Below are 17,239 nucleotides of genomic sequence, written 5' to 3'. Positions count from 1 at the left end.
GGCCTACGACCTTATGGAAAAGGGCTGTATGCTGCGATGGGGAAGATGATCTGTACTATGCAGCGCCACAGGTATGTTGCAGCCCGTACGAAGCCTGGATTTTGCTGCCGCTTCCTGAATCGAAGCAACTTCGACCCGAATTCTTAATATACTGCTGCCTTAACCAAACATCGGCATTGCGGCACAGCGGGACAGCCCCTGACCTTTCCAAGTTTGATTGTTGTGACGGCGATGATCTCCACCGATCCACTACCCACTGCGGCCCCTGTGAATGGCTGGGCCGTGGGCCTTCTGGAAAAGGTATGACCTCATGCCCCCTGCCCATTATCATGAAACTCACGGGATTGGGTAGATGCTGCTTTACCCTGTTGCCTTCGTGCTCAGCCACTCGAGTTGTATCGCTTGAGCGGAAGCTACCGAAATACCCCTCCGTTCAAGCTTTGTAAATGTTGAGGCCTTACACGCCACTGGGGGCGGAGCGTCCGGAATGGCGCGGGAGCCACAGCCACAGCCACAGGTCACGTATTGCTAATTTAAGAACAGTGTGCCTGGTGAATCCGGCATCCATGTGGTCCCTGTTGGGGCGGGTTGTTGGGTTGTTGCGCTATTAACAGGAAGCACAGCTTACGCCTCCACAGGTGGCCTCTGAGAGTTGGTAAGATTGCTGAAGGAAGAGGATCACGCTAGTTCGGGTTTCCAGGCCCTGGGTGCTGATCCGCCCCCTGGACCAGCTGGGGCGGACCCCTTTGCTAGGGGCTACTGTGTACTAGGACAGAAATCACTACTCCCGGTGCCCCAGGGGTGGGCTACTAACGGCTCTGTGAGTTCATGAAACACACCTGACACCAACTTGTACACCAACTGAGCATAGCGCAAGTATCATGAATTATCAATACGTGTACGGAGTAATGTATATGTTCAAGAATTTCTATACAGATTCAATCACGCAGAGAATTCCCCGTAGACCTGGATGATCCCCTCCCATCCACCGGGATGATCAGCCTCACGGGGATTAGACTTGTCGTCCAACACCATCACATCTGTCTCCCGCGTGCTGATCGAGTACCACACCAGGTTCTGCGGGTTGCCCGCTACGCGCATCATGTTGGACTGGCACTTGCCCTCGCAGGGCTCGTTGTACAGCCCGTTCCATTCGCCGTCGAAGAACGCCCACGCTGCAGAATTGTACAGCGCGATGTCGGATCCTCCTTGGATGTTTGTCGCGAGTGAAGTGCGGCATTTAGCGTCGCTCGGGCCACACCAGGTGAAATCTGGGTCTCCCAGGGCTGCTTCTGCGGTCCACGGGGCCGGGGCCATTTCTGACTCGCCGGTTCCCTGCATATAGGGGGTTTCGGTTTGTAGGAGGCCCGCGTAGACGTTGCTGGCGCGGTTGAAGTTATAGTTGTACAGCCAGTGGTGTTCGGACCCGGTGCCTGTGAGCCATGTCCCCTTGGTCGCCTCGACGAGGATACCCCGGCCTGTGGAAATGACTGTGAGAGCGGACCCGCCGTCGAGGTTGTGGTCGGCTGTCCAGCCCCAGAAGTTCTCGATGTAGGCCGAGGAGGTGGCTGTGAGATGCATGACCATGAATGCCGCCATGCAGTTCTTGGTGTCTTGTGACGTGCACTTGGTAGATATACTTGTGTCGGCTGTTCCTCCCACCAGAGCCATGGTATTCCAGAGACCGACGTCTCCGGGTTGGGAACCAGCGGCGTTGACCTCGATGATCTTGGCTCCGGGGAGGATCTCAGCCACGCTGAATCGCATATCTTGGATCTCAATCACGCCGACGTCGCCAGGATTGCCAACGCGGACTACTGGTTTGGGACTGTTCTCATCCTTGAAGTTTGGGCCGAAGCCAGAGATCACTGACCACGCCTCGCCGACAATGCGAGACCCAACCGGAATCAGGATCGTATCGGAAACCCGATAGAGCACCGTATGGGATATAGGTGATCTTACAGTTGTTGGCATTCTGGAGGAGGATTGCGTTCAACGCAGCTGTGTCATCTGTCTGGCCATCGCCCTTGACGGTGAATCCTGGTACGGCCTTGACGTTGACAATGTCCTCTTTGCTGTGTTCGGCATAGGTAGGCTGTTTCTTCGTGAAGAACTTGTCATTCGCGAGCAAAGCGGCAGATCGCTGAGTGGAATGCGTAGCACCAGTTTCGTAAGAGCCCTCGACAAGCGACCCCCATAGCCAGGTGTCAACATGATTTGTGGCAGCGAGATGGACCTGTCCGTCACTGCCTACGGCAATCGGATTATTGGTGTCGTGGTTCAGGTTCTGGATCAGGAGTTGGCTGTTTTGGTATCCGTTATCGTGCGAGGAGTCGTGGAAATTCACGACAGGGCCGGAGCCTGTTGAAACAGAGTCTAGGAGGACCAAACTGCCAAGGGCATTGCTAGTCATATTGATGCCATGCCCACATGATTCAAAAGTGGCGCCCTGCAGCAGGACCGTCCACCCGCCCTTCGCATCAAATGCGGTGCCGCAGGACCTGAAGTAAACGTTCTTGAAGTTGACCTGCTGGTTCGAGTTGATGATACCAGTCGCGCCACCGGTGATAGTCTAGATCGTTAGGAAGTGTCTTGTTGATAGAGGTCACTATGCAAAGAGCTTACCACATCCGTAATCGCGATCGTAGAGCCAGCGTTTATATCAATACCAGTATGAGTCTTCGAGTTGGTCGGCATCCGAATCTCAACATTCGTCAGACCAGACGCCTGCGCAACCCCCCCACTGCAGCGCCGTAATCTTCTTGCCGTCTGTCACTCCCGTTGTATCCAGGATCACGTTCTTGACCAGGGTCATGAAGCTTGTCTCCGGGTGTCCACTTGATTGATCGTATCCCATAACCAGGAACTGGCCGTTAAAGTTCGGACCAGCTCGAATAATGGGCGGGTTTTGTGGATCACCGACGATGATCGTTCCTACAGTCAAGTAGAGCGTGCTCTCGAGCTGGTAGACACCGGCTGGGAGAAAGATCTCTGCCGGATAACGAGTCACACCCTGGCCCTTGCGGCTGCCGCCATTGCCATCGTCCTCGATCGCTTTTTGGATCTTTGCCGTTTGGTCGCCGGAGCCATCGTTCTGGGCTCCGTAGGTCAATACATTACGATATACAGGGTAGACTTTGGAGCCGCCGGCGTACGGCGCATAGCCAGCACCGGCTTCCGTATGATCTTGTTCGTCCAGCCAGTAAGTTCCCGCGGACTGCTTTGTGGTGCCAGGACATGTCTTTGTAGCCGGTGCTTGCACACCCGGGCTGGGGATCGGAGGAGCTGTAGGTTTGCTGGTTGTGCTGCTGATTGAGCTTGCGGTGTCGGGCACTTGAGTACTGGAAGAGCTTGTAGTCGTGCTTGTCAATGTGCTCGTACTACTGCTTGTCTCCTCAGTAGGAGTGGTGGTAGGACTGTAACCCTTTATTAGCGTCACACTATCCGCTGGTCAAATAAACATACTCGGGCGTGATGGCTTCCGATGAACTCGTCGCGGGGATTGTTCCTCTATTTCTCGTTAGCAGAGCTTCTTTTTTCCTCCCTGGTCAATTCACGTACGAGACAAGAAGCTCAAGCAACCACGGCGGCACAAAAAGCTCATTCGTCAGCGGGCCTGGTGCCGCGGGGGCTTCCGGCGCGTGAGACAGAACCGCGCGGACAGAGTCCTCGAGGATTGGGACAATAGAACATGATGCTGTAGCAACCACACCTGCCAGCGCCGTCAATGACAAAATCCCATGCATCCTGAGTCTATACTTCCACATCCACAGTAACCGCAATGAGTCAAAGTCGAGACAGAAAGGTGGACATCTCAAAGATAAATGGTCTGGACCGGACATGCCAAACACGCCGCCCGGCTAAACAGATTGCAACGACTGGCACGCTTGAAGTCATCTGTGGAATGTCGTTGCTATCCATGTCCCTGGGCTGCCGCGGCGATCGTATCCCTAGTTTGGGCGGGTACATGCCTACCTGACTTTCTGATTAGTTTTCATAAGATGGAAAATAACCCTTATTGAGCTCTGCGCCGAGTCCTGTTTTCCTGGAGTTGGAGAGACATGCAGCTACGCCGATCTAGAACCTCGAATTAATCGAAGGCATTCTTGAGAGGTTCCGGCTGTTATATATCCGCGACACGCTAAGAGCGCATCGGAACACCCCGCCAACAAAAACTTAAAAACAACAACTGGTATCTTCGTCTATATCAGTCGAATGCTAAGCTTTAATTCTGCGAAGTTGTGCTTTTGATTGAACTCGATACCGAGAGCCCATTCGTGCCATCAATTTTGTAAGAATGACATTGAGAAATCGGAGCACATGCTGCAGCAATGCGCCACTGTTTCCTAGCAAATGCGACGTCGGCGGTTGTAAGGAAGCTGTTTGGCAGCCCCATGACGACCCGCACGCTGTCCAGCTTGCCTCAACGAGCCAATGCGCATGGGCGCGGTCCTCGCGTACCGTTATGCATTGTATTTTTGTCTGGCTTTTGCGCGGCTCGCTTTAATCCCTTGGGACACCGCGCTTTTTCAGACCCATTACTTCCTGGGAAGACGCAAAATGACGTTTCAAATGTGGGCAATGATGGGCTGTCATTGGCTCCATCTGTTGATACGAGCGAGCTAAAACAGCGACCACAGAGTAGGAAAGCAATATGCTTGCGGTTATGGGATGACAGTAACGTTGTGGCGCAGCTGTTGGTTCTAAAGCTAATCAAGACTTTAGAAGAGGAATTACAAGGGGGCTATTAGCTAGGGGTTGGCGCAGCTCGACACCCTTGACTGCATTTGGGATGCTCGATGCTCAGATCTGTGCCCTGTCGATCTTTACTTAACAGGGAGAGAATGCCGCGTGGGATCGGCGGTTGGTAGTGGCAGACTGCGCTCCAATCGGGCCAGAACCGCGCAACTGCGCCAATCGCCCGCCGTCTCCTAGTCCCCAGATGGGCAAACAGTGCGCGACTCTGCTCAGCCGCACTAGCTTCATCAATTCTGCGCCCTCGAGGCTTCGCTCAGGCTTGAGTCTACTACCTGGTTACCGTTTATGGATAGGGCTGAAGATTCTTTCCATCCCCTATCAGCTTGGACAGGGTCTTTTGTATATAGATCGTCACAGGCCCCGCCAAGCTGGAAATTTAGGAATTCAAAGTGTGGCTTGCCTCTGTTTCTGTCAAAATTTGTAGTGCCCAAACCTACATCTATCACCATGGGTCTGTTCGACGATGACCACCATGGCCACAATCACACTTGTCCAATGCCAATAGACTATGCGGTCGGTGAGTTGGTCGTCTCTTCGACCAGAGGACTCGAACTAAATATGACATAGATGGCGAAAAGCCATTCATCGGCAGCATATCTTTTCATAAATTCAACATGATTCTCTCCGGAGGATGTACCGTGCTTGTTATCCTTACGGTATTCATTCTAATGGCTCTCCACGCAACACATCTCAGCAGGCCAAGGGAGCAGATTAAGTGAGTTTCTTTCCCAAGCACTGGCAACAAGATACTGATATCCCCAGGATTATGAAAATTTCCGCCCTTTTGCCCCTGTACAGCATAACGAGCTGGCTATGTCTTGCATTCCCTCATCAAGCTGCTTATATCGATCCATGGATCTCGGTATTCGAGTCAGCCGCACTCGGCAGCTTCTTCCTACTCATGTGCGAATTCATATCGACCGACTCAAGAACGGAGCTCGATCTGTTCTTCTCTGCATTCCAAGTGCCTCAAAAGAAGGGAGATAAAAAGCGAATCGGCGGGCTCGCTTGGTTCAGAGTGAGGAGTCTCGACTAATCTGTCCTGGAGAGACTGTCGCTAACAATCAGCGACAGAAAAGCTGGATCGCAATTTTCCAATATCCTCCCATCGCAGTGCTCATCGCTATCGTGACTGACATTACAGAAGCGGCTAGTGTCTACTGTGAGGAGAGCAGCAAGCCTTACTTTGCGCATATCTGGGTAGGTCGATTCCTGGAGAAAGAGAGATGCGTTATTAATAGACCCTATTAGCTGATGGTGGTCGGTTCCTTCTCCTTGACTTTTGCCATCACGTCGATTTTCGGATTCTATACAGCTCTCAAAACGGAGCTCAAAGGACATTCCCCGCTGCTCAAGCTTATGGCATTTAAATTGATTGTCGGTTTGTCTTTCTTGGAGACGGTATGTCAACAAATGTCAAGAATTGGCTGGATGAAAAGCTAATAGAAACTCTTTAGATCCTCTTCACTATCCTCAAATCCACCAACGCATTGAAACCAAACTCGACCCTTACCTACGGAGACGTTAATTTCGGTCTGCCCAATCTCATTGTCTGCCTACAGACCGTTCCATTTGCCCTCTTCTTCCCCTTCGCCTACAGCCACAAGCCATACCTTCTGTCTTGCCAAAAGGCCAGCGGTCTACTCACCGCAGAGTACAGCCAGGGTACATACCAGAACCTGCCTGAAGAAACAGACCTCCTCCGCTACCAAGGTGGGCCCTTCGGCATCAGAGCCTTCACCGAGCTAGTTAATCCTAGCGAGCTACTGGTGCAATCAAGTTCGCTTTCAATATGGCGACGAAAGCCAAGGACCGGCAGAGTAGGACAGATGTCTATTCTCGTAGTCAGAACACAAACTATGACATGTCGTACGAGTCAGACCGGCCTTCATCTAACGAACACCTCATGTTGCCTGGATATGGCCAGAATGTGTACGCCGGATACGAGCCCGCTTATGATCCCCATGGAAGATCGCCTTCGCTGCAGGCGTTTGGGGACAGAAGGGATGGGCCGCATGGGCCGTATTAGATGTGCTAGAGATATTCTTTCGCTTATTTTGGATATGGATATAGATTTTATAATTCAGGAAATTATAATCTGTTTTTTTTGGAATTTGGTTTCCTTTCTTTCTCTCCTTTCTTTTTTTTTATTTGTCTCCTTTCTCTTTTCCTTCACCCAAAACGGATCTGTGTCGGGACCATCAATCCTGATAGCAAGGAAAAGTAGGACTGCACTGTGAAGATTATCAAATTACAGAAGTCATGAAAACTCCCTGACCATCCAGCCGACAGCTTGCAATTACAACTAAACACGCCCGAAAAGCCCTTTGGGGGTGGTAATTTTCGCAGAGAGAACCAGAAACCCACCCACAACACACAGGGCACCACTGAACCACCCCACAGGTCCAAACCCATATTTATTCGCCAGGACGCCATTTACCGGGGGTCCGATCAAAGCCGCCAAAGACCCAACTCCCATTCCCATGCCCAGAACGGCTCCACCTTCCTGAGGGTTCTTAATACAGAGCGTAAATGCGGCAGACGCCCCGGAGATGATCGTTCCAGTGGCAAAGCCAGTGGCAAGTGAATAAGACCACTAGACCCGCGGTAGAAGTGGCTTGATTTAGACAGCAGAGCACAACACCAGTCGTGAGTGAGCCGATGGCAAACATATTAAGTTTCCCAAATTTGTCTGCCAGAAATCCAGGGATGATCCGACCAAAGGTTGATGCGGCGTTCAAAATCGCCAGCAGGTAAGAAGCGAGCGTGGCCTTCATGCCCGTGGTAACAGCGTAGCTCGGGATGTAGAACAGAGGGCTGAACATCCCAATGAGGATGAGGAGAACAGAGACCGTGAGGATATCAAACTTGGGATCTAGGAACGCCGATGGAACGAAGAAGCTGGACTTGCGGGGTGGGAGGCGTGGCGTTACGACGGCCGCTGCGAAAGATAGCACGGGGATAATGACAAACCCCATGATTCGCACCGACCATCCGTATCCCAGGTCCGTGGAATTGAGCATCTTGCTCAGCGCGAGAGGGAATACCACGCCCCCTATCGATGATCCCGAGATGGTCAACCCCATAGCGGCACCACGCTTTTTCATAAAGTATTGGGTCAGGGCGGCCATGGCGGGGAACTGCACGAAGCCCATTGCGATCCCCATGAGGACGCCCTGCGCTAGCATAAATTCCCAGTATTCCTTGCATAGACTTGTCATCATTACCCCGAAGACGAGGCATACGGCGGCCAGGCGGATAACCTGGAAGATCGGTTAGCTTTGGCTGTCCCTGACGCCACGTACAGAGAGGCGACTTACTATAGACCCATAGCGATCAAACAGCGGGCCGCCGATGATACCAGCCATGAACTGGAGACATGCTTGGAGAGACCCAATCCAGGCTACCTTTTCATCAGACTGGCCTTTGAGCTGGTGGTGAATATAGTATTCTTGGAAAACACCGAAAGAGTTCGAAAACCCTAAAGCGCAGAAGAAAATGCAGGCTCCGCCAGCGGCAACCAACCACGCTTTGAGACCACCATCAGGAGGGGGGTCAAACACAGGAGCCCCTGTTCCACCGGACTTGGTCACATTCTCTTCTTTAGAGGCTTTCTCGGGAATCCCTTGTTCAGTGTCTGTTGCTGACATGGCGGAGTAACTTTCGAGTAAGATATTCGAATGTTTGAGGGCCTTTCACAACAACGAAAGCCTATGAGACACTGATGCGCAATATATAACTTCAAGTCATATTCAGGGGTCAGATCCAATACTTAAATCATTTACCCCATCACCACTTGAATCAACAATCTCCAGCCCGACTCCCTCGACCGCCCCGATTCGGACTCGGACTCGGGTTAAGGGAGACGAGACGGACTAAACACGCACTTCCCGATCCTTCATGACTGACGCATTTTGGCCCAAAGTGCTTGTGCGTGTTCTCCTCGGGCTTTGCAGATTTCTGCTGCGAACGCATTTGTAATCTCTCGACTTATCTCCAGGGCTGCAGGGCGGCAGGGCTTTGCTGGAGATGAATCCACCATTGGTTGTACCCGAGCGTCGGCGCAGACGACCGCCCGTGTAAGAGCCGCATCAACAACCCTACGAGCAAAAGCCAAGTCAGCTGACGTGTCAAAGGTCTTGTACAATATGCCGACGACGAAAGATCAAATGCAACCGTGAGCTTCCATGCAGTAACTGTTTACGCTCGAAGAACTCGGTCTGCGAGTATGTCAGCATCTCGCCACCGAGATGCGGCCGTGGTACGCAAGAAGAGGAGACGCAGTCCAGCGAGCCGGAATCACACCCAAACAGGAAAGTAACTCATACAAATAGCTGGACCCGCGGTTTGATGGTGTCCCCCAAGGACGTTCGCACTGTGTCTACTGCAGGAACGGTCCTGCACCTCCCAAATGGCCCGTCAATACCAGATGGAGTCGGTGCATTCACGCCGCCGACGCCAGGCAGCCACGCATCGTCCAATCGTGACATAGATGTGTTGAAAGCTAAAATTAAGCATCTCGAAGAACAGCTTTCTGCTGCAAACCAGCGAGCCTCCTCGTCGATACCAACAACGCCCCGATGGGATAGCATGACGGATTCGTCCCAGATTGCGGGCGGCATTCATATACACCGCGAGGCCCCCCATGGCTGGACTTGATCTGACTGTAGCACGTACTATTTACCACAAGACCCGTCTCTTTGGACAAAGCCACTGGATGGTAGGCGTTGGAATGGTAAGATGTCCCGAGATACACAATAATTTGGTCTTCGCCTTGGCGATCTCCATCCTTGATTTACCTTGGGCTAACCTGGCGCCAAGTTCATGGATATCCTGGACACCGTAGAGCCACTCCTCCAGGATGCAAATTCCAGAGCTTTATTTGATCTCCAAAAGTGCAAGCTTCTCGGAAAGTTTATCAAAACAAGACGATCACCAGCATGGCCCACAATCCCCACTCACAACTTACCCCCCAAAGACTTAGCAGATACTCTTGTTGGCATTTACCTCCGCACATTCGAGGCCTGCACTCGAGTCTTCCACATCCCAACCTTCAAACGGGACTACGAAGCACTCTGGGCGGCGCGGGCGCCCCCTGACATGGCATTCGTCATCCAACTCAAGTTGGTCCTCGCCATCGCCGCGCCCATGTATGACGACGAGTTCTCGCTCCGCGCGTCCGCAATCCACTGGATCTACGAAGCACAGACATACATCTCAGAGCCAGACTTCAAGGCCCGTCTGAGCCTCCCGCATCTCCAGACCATTATCCTGCACTTCATGGCACGCGAGGTCGTCGGCGTAGAAGGCGGCCTGATCTGGATCTCCGTGGGCGGTCTCATCCGCACCGCGGTGTACATGGGCCTCCACCGAGACCCCGTCAACCTGCCCATGCGCAGCAATTTTGTCTGCGAAATGCGCCGTCGATTATGGAACACGATCCTGGAACTTGCGCTGACCACGTGCATGGCGGCCGGTGCACCCCCGCTTCTCTCCCTGGATGACTTCGATACGAGCCCGCCCGGCAACTTGGACGACGAGGATCTGGCGAGTCCTGACCCGATTGCCAAACCGCTGAATCAGCCGTCGCAGATGAGTATCGCGCTGGCGCTGCGCAGCATGTTCCCAGTGCGGCTGGCGATTAGCGAGATGCTCAATGGGATCGGGAGGCATGCGACCTACGAAGAGACGATCCGGTTGGAGACGGAGCTCAGGCGGCAGTACAAAGGGATTAGCAAGACGATGCAGGCGTTTGACGGGGACAGCGCTTCCCTGCCGAATAAGTTCCAGACTCAAGCGTTGGACTTTCAATTCCGGCGGAGCTTGTTGGCGCTGCATACGGCTTTTTTTGTGCCGGCTTTGACACAGGAACGGTATGCGTTTTCGCGGAGGGTTGTTGTTGACACTGCGACCCAGATTTGGGCTGCTGCAAGGCCGCGGTCTGGGCTGGTTCTGTCCCATCTGCGGGATAGCGTTTCTGATGATTATGTACGATTGGCGAAGAATGGACATGGGACGCTGCGTCAGATTGCGCTTTCGGCAGTCCTTCTTCTGGCTGGAGAGCTCAAGGCCCAGATCAAGGAAGATGATTCGCTGGGGCCTGTGGTTCTGCGACGTGACTTTCTGGATATCCTCGACGATGCCATTGAGTGGCAATGGGAAACTATTGAGGCTGGGGAAGTGAATACGAAAGGGTTCCTGTTCTTGAAGCTTGTCAAGGCGCAGATCAGCGGGTTCATGGAGGGTCTTTCGAGGGATCAGTTTGCACCGCGGTACGTCCGGGCGGCGGAGGAAGCGGAGGAGCGGTGTTTGGCTTTTCTGGAATCGCAGGTCGGGCTAGAGCAGGAAGATCTCAGAGCGGATTTGCAGGGGATTAATGAGATGTCGGTGAACTCTTTTCCGGACTTTATGGATTTTGATTTTTCGGTGAGTGGCACTCTGCTTTCGGGGCTTCGGATCTGCTAATTGGTCAGATGAACTATCCGATGGCCTTCGATCTTGATATGACGGACCCGAAGGCTTGGCTGGGGGGCATTGATTGATCTGCTCGTGACAGATGCTCTACGTCCCTAAGAGTGAATGTCCTCGGCCATTGCTCAGAGTCTGACGAGCTACTCGCATTCCACGGCCTGCAATCTCTGCTCCGCTCGACGAGAACCCTTCCTAACCAGAATTGATCCCCATACGGAACCGGGAAACCACCATACCACCTGCACGTTTTTGGTGATGAAAATGCGCCATCTTGTTGTACGATTCTCGTCACAATAGCTCGATTCTTCTGGGGTGTCTTGTTGTACATGCTTCGATGAGACGCGATCGGGACAAGCTAGGGAGTGAAGCTAACACTCCCTAGCAGGGTCTTCTTCTCTGGGGATTGTCCTGAAATGGCCAGTATGTCAAATCCCTGGAGGGAATTAGACGAAGATGAGGCGCGCCGATGATGACTGCTCTCAGCTTGTATTGGCCGTCTTGACACAAGACCAACCTGGATTTGTCCTGACCTATGTCCTGATAAGGAGCATTAGGATGCCTTTCCAGAAAGTTCATTGCACTGGGCCGAGCAAGAGAGAGCTAAGAGGTGAAGTTCACCGAAAGTTGGAGGGGTCATGATGGCAGACGCGAGCAAGATGTAATCAAACGAAGATGAGGCGCGACAATCGTAACTGCTCTCCGCCTGTATTGGCCGTCCTGGCACAACGCCAACCTGGATTTGTCCTGACCTATGTCCATCAGTAGGACATAGGATGAAATTCCGCTCCGACTCCAATAGTCCGCTACCAGCAGATCTCAGTTACTCATCCGCTGTAAGACGCTCGGACTGAAAATCTACAGTGAAGGATCAGGACCTTGAAACCCCGTTGCTCTGTAACCGAACATAGCGTAGTCCGACATGTCGCGCGGGCTTTGTAGTGGTCTACCGGGTCTTTCACAATATCACATCGAGTAAAAGTATACAGTTGGCTCTCGCTAAGCGGCGCAGCTGACGGTCTCCACGCACGTGCTCGTGATCAGAAATATCTCCAGGCCCTCCAAGATGCAGAGAAGCTGCAGGAAGGATGCTTCCCCTGAATACAAAACAAGCCAATGCAGGTTGCGTAAGCGAGATTTAAACTCCGTCGATCTAGGCACCACAATTGTATTGTGTAGCCCCGCACGCCCAATAAGTATCGGAAATGCCCGATACGCCGGGCATTCTCGCATCGCCCATAGCGGTAGATCAGAGGTCATGGGTCGTTAAAAATCTATAGCATAGCGCAGAATAATTGATCGAACCGAGAACGCCAAAGATGACAAGCCTTCCCCATCTGCGAACAAGCAGGGCCTGTTCGATCGCTGCGGGGCGTGGGGCGCAACTCACTATAACGTCCGAAGCTTAGCCGTGCGATCGGCCGGCGAATCATGTCGGGGTTCCAGCCCATGTCGGTGTTTCATACGCCAGAAATTGGACCCGAACGGTCGATGTTGCAGCAGTCCTAGTACCTGGATCGGCGTCGTATTGCGGGCCCGAACTTCGCTCTGGGCGTTTACTCGTCCACGGCTGCGTCCGGAGCTTCCCACGGCGCCGGTTTACTAGAACGATCAAGGTGCTCGGAATCCCTTAAAAGCGGATGGGACCCTAGCCTTATTTCTTCCATACTTTACAACACACGAAACAATCAGCACAATGTTCAAAGCGCTCCCTCTCGCTCTTCTGGCTGCGCTTGCTGTCGCCGACCCCACAGCTACCTGATTCGACACGGCGAGAAGCCTGACAGCGGCAACGGACTCAGCAGCCAGGGCGAAGAGCGCGCCCAGTGCCTGGTCAACGTCTTCGGCGCGAGCTCCAGCTACGACATCGGCTATATCCTGGCTGAGAAGCCAGAGAGCAGTAAGCATCGCACTCATTCTTCGCTCGGAGGGTTCTAGACCCATATTGACTTCACCAGACGGCAAGCGCGCCCGCCCCTATGATACCGTCGAGCCCCTCGCCCAGTCCCTTGGGCTGACTGTCGACACGTCCTGCAGCAAGACTGACGCTAAATGTGTTGCGAAGGCTGTGAAAAAGTACAGTGGCTCGGGGAACGTTCTGATCTGCTGGGAGCACGGCGAATTGACTGATATTGCGGAGGCCCTCGGAGACAAGAACCCTCCTACCTATGACTCGAACAGGTGCGTTATTAATTCATGAGCAAGGGCTGTGACTGACGCAGGGTAGCTTCAATATTATCTGGACTATGCCTCCTCCGTACAGTGAAGTTACCAGCCAGACCTCGGAGGACTGCCCTGGGCTTGACAACTAGATGGATCTGCGGATAGTTGGAACGACAGGGAGCCTGCTATTGTTAAAATACGATTCATGATTGGGATGAATTGAAATAGGCTCGAGATTTGGACATTGATAGACGGACTACGACTCCAGCCTTACGAAAACTATGGCATGTGGAAGAAGTTTCTGTGCAAGTACAGAGAAGTCTCACGAGGTGTTGAAAATATTTAGAGTCAGACCATTGACGAATTGGAATCCCGGTTGTACAGGATAGGTCTCTATAGCGGGCCTTAACTCGAACGTATTTGATGGCTCTGAGATTCTTAGACGTCATAGCCTGTCTATATATACAGCTCGCATGTGAATTACGTTAGAGAAATTTTCTAACTCAGCCCGGTGGTCCAAAGTGTTAGGGGGGTTTCTCATCCCAGAAGAAGCATCATAGTTCATTTTACACTACCTGGAGACTACCGAGAAAACACAATATGGCGAACAGAAGGACCCCAAATCGCATCAACATCCACCACAGGTGGCTACGAGACAACCAAATTAATGGTGGAAGACCTCCCTCATAGACCCGAAGACCTTGACAGTCAAACCAGTGGACCAGACAGGAGACTGACCCTTGTTGACCGTGTACGCGATAGCCTTGGCGGGCGCGTCCTTTGAACGCTTCTCAAACCAGTACACGTGGCGGTAGTCAATGAAGATTTCATAACCATCACCTTGGTCATGAACCAGGATAGAAGGCTTGTCGGTCCGGAAACGCTTGTCGAGAGTAACACGTTCCTCCTTACCCCATGAGTTTCCAATGAGAGTGTTGAACACGATTGCGTTCTCGGCCCGGCGAACGGATAGCAAGAACACAATGTCGCCCTTGCCATCAGCGCCAGATGTGAAGTAGAACTGGCTGTTGTCGATGCCGTTGCCTTTGAACGGGGTCAGGTTCAAGGAGGTCGAGTCGATAATGACGACAGAATCGGGGGTGAGAGGTTTCTTGAACTGCAAGACCTTGCCCACATTCAGGTTAGCCTTGTGCGACTCGGTCTTTGGCGGAGGGGGTGGCGGGATTGCGGGCTGCTTCAGGGCAGGGTCGAGAGCGCCGTCCGATCCTCCAGTCAGAGTGGGCTCCTTCTTGAAGTTCTCAACAAGCGGCGGCTTCTTGGGGTCGTTGAAGTGGGTGCAGTCGTTGCTAGCGCCGATGACCTCCAGCTCCAGCGGGTCCAATTTATGGCGAGGAACCTCCTGTCCAAACTGGAACACACGCCAGTAGACCTTCTTCTGAAGGTACTTCAAGACATCGTTTCTGCTCAGGCTGGGCAGGTCTTTGGCACCCGATTTGATAATGTTGATAAGCACCGGGGTAATCGACAGGTTCGCAGTGACTTTGAGATTCTGCTTCTGGTTATTCTTGCAGTTGCGACAGGCGGCCCTTCCAGCGGCATCGTCTGGTGTCTGACTAAAATTGTAGACTTCGGCGATGAGATCGGTCGTAGCATTCTGCTTGCTGCCCTCGCGAGCAATGTAGACACGAATCCAGAAAGGCTCTCCACCAAATGCATACTTGGCAAAACGGATACTGAAAGAATATTCCAGAGCTTTGAGAGCGTCGGGGCCGTACTCAACACCTTTCAGGTTTGTGGCCTTCTGCAATGCCTGGCGGGAGACACCGTACAGATTGTTGATGCGCTCGCGGACATCGGCGACATAGCTTGCAGAGTCGAAAGCACCACCCTTTTTTGTACTTCTCAAGCCATGGCTGAAGGTCGACATAATTGTAGCCCAGGCTGTATGTGTTTCGCACATCGGTTGGCTTGATGAGAGTACCTTTGGTGTCTACGTGGAAGGGCCGGAGTCCAACATCGGGACCAAACTTGGCGCCTTGTTCCAGGCCAATAGTCTTTTGGAAGAACTCATTGACGGTACCCTCTGTGAACCACTTGTCAGGGTTCAGGGTTTGCCATAGTGCCCAGATGCGATCGATGTTACTGAAGGAAAAATTTTAGCATGACACGTTCCTTCTGGATGGCAGTTTGACCCAAGTAAAATTGGACGAAGCTTGATCTGCCGAAAAGGCTATCCATACTTACCAATGGTGAAGCCAGAAGAGAGGATCAAATGTGGCGACTGGAATCTGAGACATATGGCCGTTGAAGTCACCTCCTACCCATCCGTGAATGTTGTTGTGAACTAAATAGTAGGTCAGTGCGTGCCGTGAGACAGAGATTAGGTAGTACAAGACATACTGTACTCGAGGTTGATATCGTTCTCAACCTTTTGGTCCGGTGAGGCCTGAGCAGTTGTAGCGAACGTGGAGTATTCCATGGGGACAGTAAGCAAACGATAAACGAGTTCAGCCGGCTTCGCTCCAGCCGGGGCTTCCGTCATCCACTCGCTTCTCTCCAAAGACTCCTTGACCTTCAAGTTGTTGACGGTACCGTGCTTCCAGCCCTCAGACCCTGACTGGACATCAGGTTCATCAGGCCAACGGCTAGTGGCCACACATTCGGAGAACTACATCGTCAGCTCGACCGGATCCATATCCAATTCAAGAAAAGGCACTTACAAAGAGGAGCTTTCCACCCTCGGGGACCCAGGGGTCCTTGAAGTTCTCAACCTTCAGCGCACCCCATGGCTGACCCTGAGGGTTGCGGAATTGATACAGGGGGTTTGGGATAGGCTGTTCCCCCTTGCCATCGGCAGTTGGAACGATGGCAATAGGGGACTTGCTCAGATTTGGAACAGTAGCCTGAGTTCCCCAATCCCAGAAGGGAAGACGCCAATTTTCTGCCGCTTCCTCCCATTCAGGGCGGACTTCCTCATCGAAGCCGGACACGATCTCCTTTGCCAACTCTGAGATTCGTTGCTTCAGAACCGTTAGCGATACTCTAAGGTACCATACATTAGACACATGGAGAATGATAATACCTCGTACAGAGCAAGGTACGCTCGATGCCAAATCGGGAACAAAATGTTGTTATGTGTACAGTACCCCTTCCCTTTTGCCTCTGCTTCCTCAATCGTTTCGTCCCATGGTACGTTCGGCTGTCCATGAATACCAGCGATCTGGAAGTAGGAATCTCGGTCGCTGGGGTCGATCTTCTGGAACCGATCAAGAGCAGCCACAAACAGCTTCACTTCCTTATCGTTCGCCGGGTCTCCGCTCCATGTGTCAATATTCTGACGAAGAGGCACAGGGGTCTGGGCAGTGATATTGGCTTTGGCAACCCCCTTCACTGGAACACCCTGGATGGGGTAGTAGACGTGGGCGGGGAGGAGGTCTCGGAGTCTTGGCTACCCTGCGACGACATGCTGGTAGACAATCTTGCGAGCGTTTCAGAGATGGATTCTGCTTTCCGTCCCTTCAAGGATGAATGGCTATGGTTCGGATGCCTGAAAAGGAACATATGGAACTGACAATGGCGAGCGCCGCGGCAGGGTCTTTTATATGCCCAGCTCGATGGCACCGAGATCAAATGGTACGCTGCAGATGAATTTACAGATCCAAGAACGGGGCGCTGGGCTGGTTTCTCCCACGAACTTCCTTGTCCCGCGGCAACTTTTCTGCACCGTGATGAGGGGTTCTTGCATGCTGATCATGGAGGCTGGCAACTCTATGGCTCTCTGGCTAGCTGAACAAGAACAAAAGGCCGTGACTTTACCCAGTATGGGCACCTCCAGCTACACCCAATGCGACGCAGAAGGTCTCCCATTGGAGGATTGAACCGCTGTGGC

General features: G+C 52.6%; 8 protein-coding genes across 8 annotated transcripts; 5 read left to right on the top strand and 3 right to left on the bottom strand.

The window, feature by feature from the left end:
- Window positions 1-942: 942 nt before the first annotated feature.
- N7468_008832 (glycoside hydrolase family 55 protein) lies at window positions 943-3,746 on the bottom strand (the record flags this gene model as incomplete). Its single annotated transcript, XM_058478128.1, has 6 exons — window positions 943-1,868; window positions 1,963-2,572; window positions 2,626-2,727; window positions 2,777-3,416; window positions 3,466-3,510; window positions 3,562-3,746. 6 exons carry the CDS (start codon window positions 3,744-3,746, stop codon window positions 943-945), a joined length of 2,508 nt encoding a protein of 835 aa, XP_058326458.1.
- A 1,459-nt stretch (window positions 3,747-5,205) lies between these two features.
- Window positions 5,206-6,787, top strand: N7468_008831 (OSTA/TMEM184 family protein; the record flags this gene model as incomplete). The annotated part of the gene is made up of 7 exons (XM_058478127.1): window positions 5,206-5,275; window positions 5,326-5,473; window positions 5,521-5,776; window positions 5,833-5,958; window positions 6,010-6,159; window positions 6,216-6,471; window positions 6,522-6,787. The coding sequence occupies 7 exons, from the start codon at window positions 5,206-5,208 to the stop codon at window positions 6,785-6,787; spliced, it is 1,272 nt and encodes a 423-aa protein (XP_058326457.1).
- Window positions 6,788-7,063: 276 nt separating this feature from the next.
- On the bottom strand, window positions 7,064-8,408 carry N7468_008830 (uncharacterized protein; the record flags this gene model as incomplete). Its single annotated transcript, XM_058478126.1, has 3 exons — window positions 7,064-7,354; window positions 7,398-8,021; window positions 8,079-8,408. 3 exons carry the CDS (start codon window positions 8,406-8,408, stop codon window positions 7,064-7,066), a joined length of 1,245 nt encoding a protein of 414 aa, XP_058326456.1.
- Window positions 8,409-9,108: 700 nt separating this feature from the next.
- Window positions 9,109-9,417, top strand: N7468_008829 (uncharacterized protein; the record flags this gene model as incomplete). The annotated part of the gene is made up of 1 exon (XM_058478125.1): window positions 9,109-9,417. One exon carries the CDS (start codon window positions 9,109-9,111, stop codon window positions 9,415-9,417), a length of 309 nt encoding a protein of 102 aa, XP_058326455.1.
- Window positions 9,418-9,475: 58 nt separating this feature from the next.
- On the top strand, window positions 9,476-11,300 carry N7468_008828 (fungal specific transcription factor domain-containing protein; the record flags this gene model as incomplete). The annotated part of the gene is made up of 3 exons (XM_058478124.1): window positions 9,476-9,493; window positions 9,580-11,184; window positions 11,232-11,300. 3 exons carry the CDS (start codon window positions 9,476-9,478, stop codon window positions 11,298-11,300), a joined length of 1,692 nt encoding a protein of 563 aa, XP_058326454.1.
- A 1,042-nt stretch (window positions 11,301-12,342) lies between these two features.
- Window positions 12,343-13,538, top strand: N7468_008827 (phosphoglycerate mutase family protein; the record flags this gene model as incomplete). The annotated part of the gene is made up of 5 exons (XM_058478123.1): window positions 12,343-12,353; window positions 12,636-12,734; window positions 12,981-13,126; window positions 13,185-13,407; window positions 13,454-13,538. The coding sequence occupies 5 exons, from the start codon at window positions 12,343-12,345 to the stop codon at window positions 13,536-13,538; spliced, it is 564 nt and encodes a 187-aa protein (XP_058326453.1).
- Window positions 13,539-14,053: 515 nt separating this feature from the next.
- tyr1 (uncharacterized protein) lies at window positions 14,054-16,815 on the bottom strand (the record flags this gene model as incomplete). Its single annotated transcript, XM_058478122.1, has 7 exons — window positions 14,054-15,238; window positions 15,309-15,492; window positions 15,595-15,694; window positions 15,751-16,018; window positions 16,071-16,370; window positions 16,433-16,740; window positions 16,803-16,815. 7 exons carry the CDS (start codon window positions 16,813-16,815, stop codon window positions 14,054-14,056), a joined length of 2,358 nt encoding a protein of 785 aa, XP_058326452.1.
- A 149-nt stretch (window positions 16,816-16,964) lies between these two features.
- On the top strand, window positions 16,965-17,228 carry N7468_008825 (uncharacterized protein; the record flags this gene model as incomplete). The annotated part of the gene is made up of 1 exon (XM_058478121.1): window positions 16,965-17,228. One exon carries the CDS (start codon window positions 16,965-16,967, stop codon window positions 17,226-17,228), a length of 264 nt encoding a protein of 87 aa, XP_058326451.1.
- Window positions 17,229-17,239: the final 11 nt, after the last annotated feature.

This window comes from Penicillium chermesinum, assembly GCF_028974085.1.
Source record: "Penicillium chermesinum strain IBT 19713 chromosome Unknown utg000007l:1.0-2695246.0:1.0-2697696.0, whole genome shotgun sequence".
Taxonomy (NCBI): Eukaryota; Fungi; Ascomycota; class Eurotiomycetes; order Eurotiales; family Aspergillaceae; genus Penicillium; species Penicillium chermesinum.
This window is presented reverse-complemented; position numbering and strand designations above follow the sequence as displayed.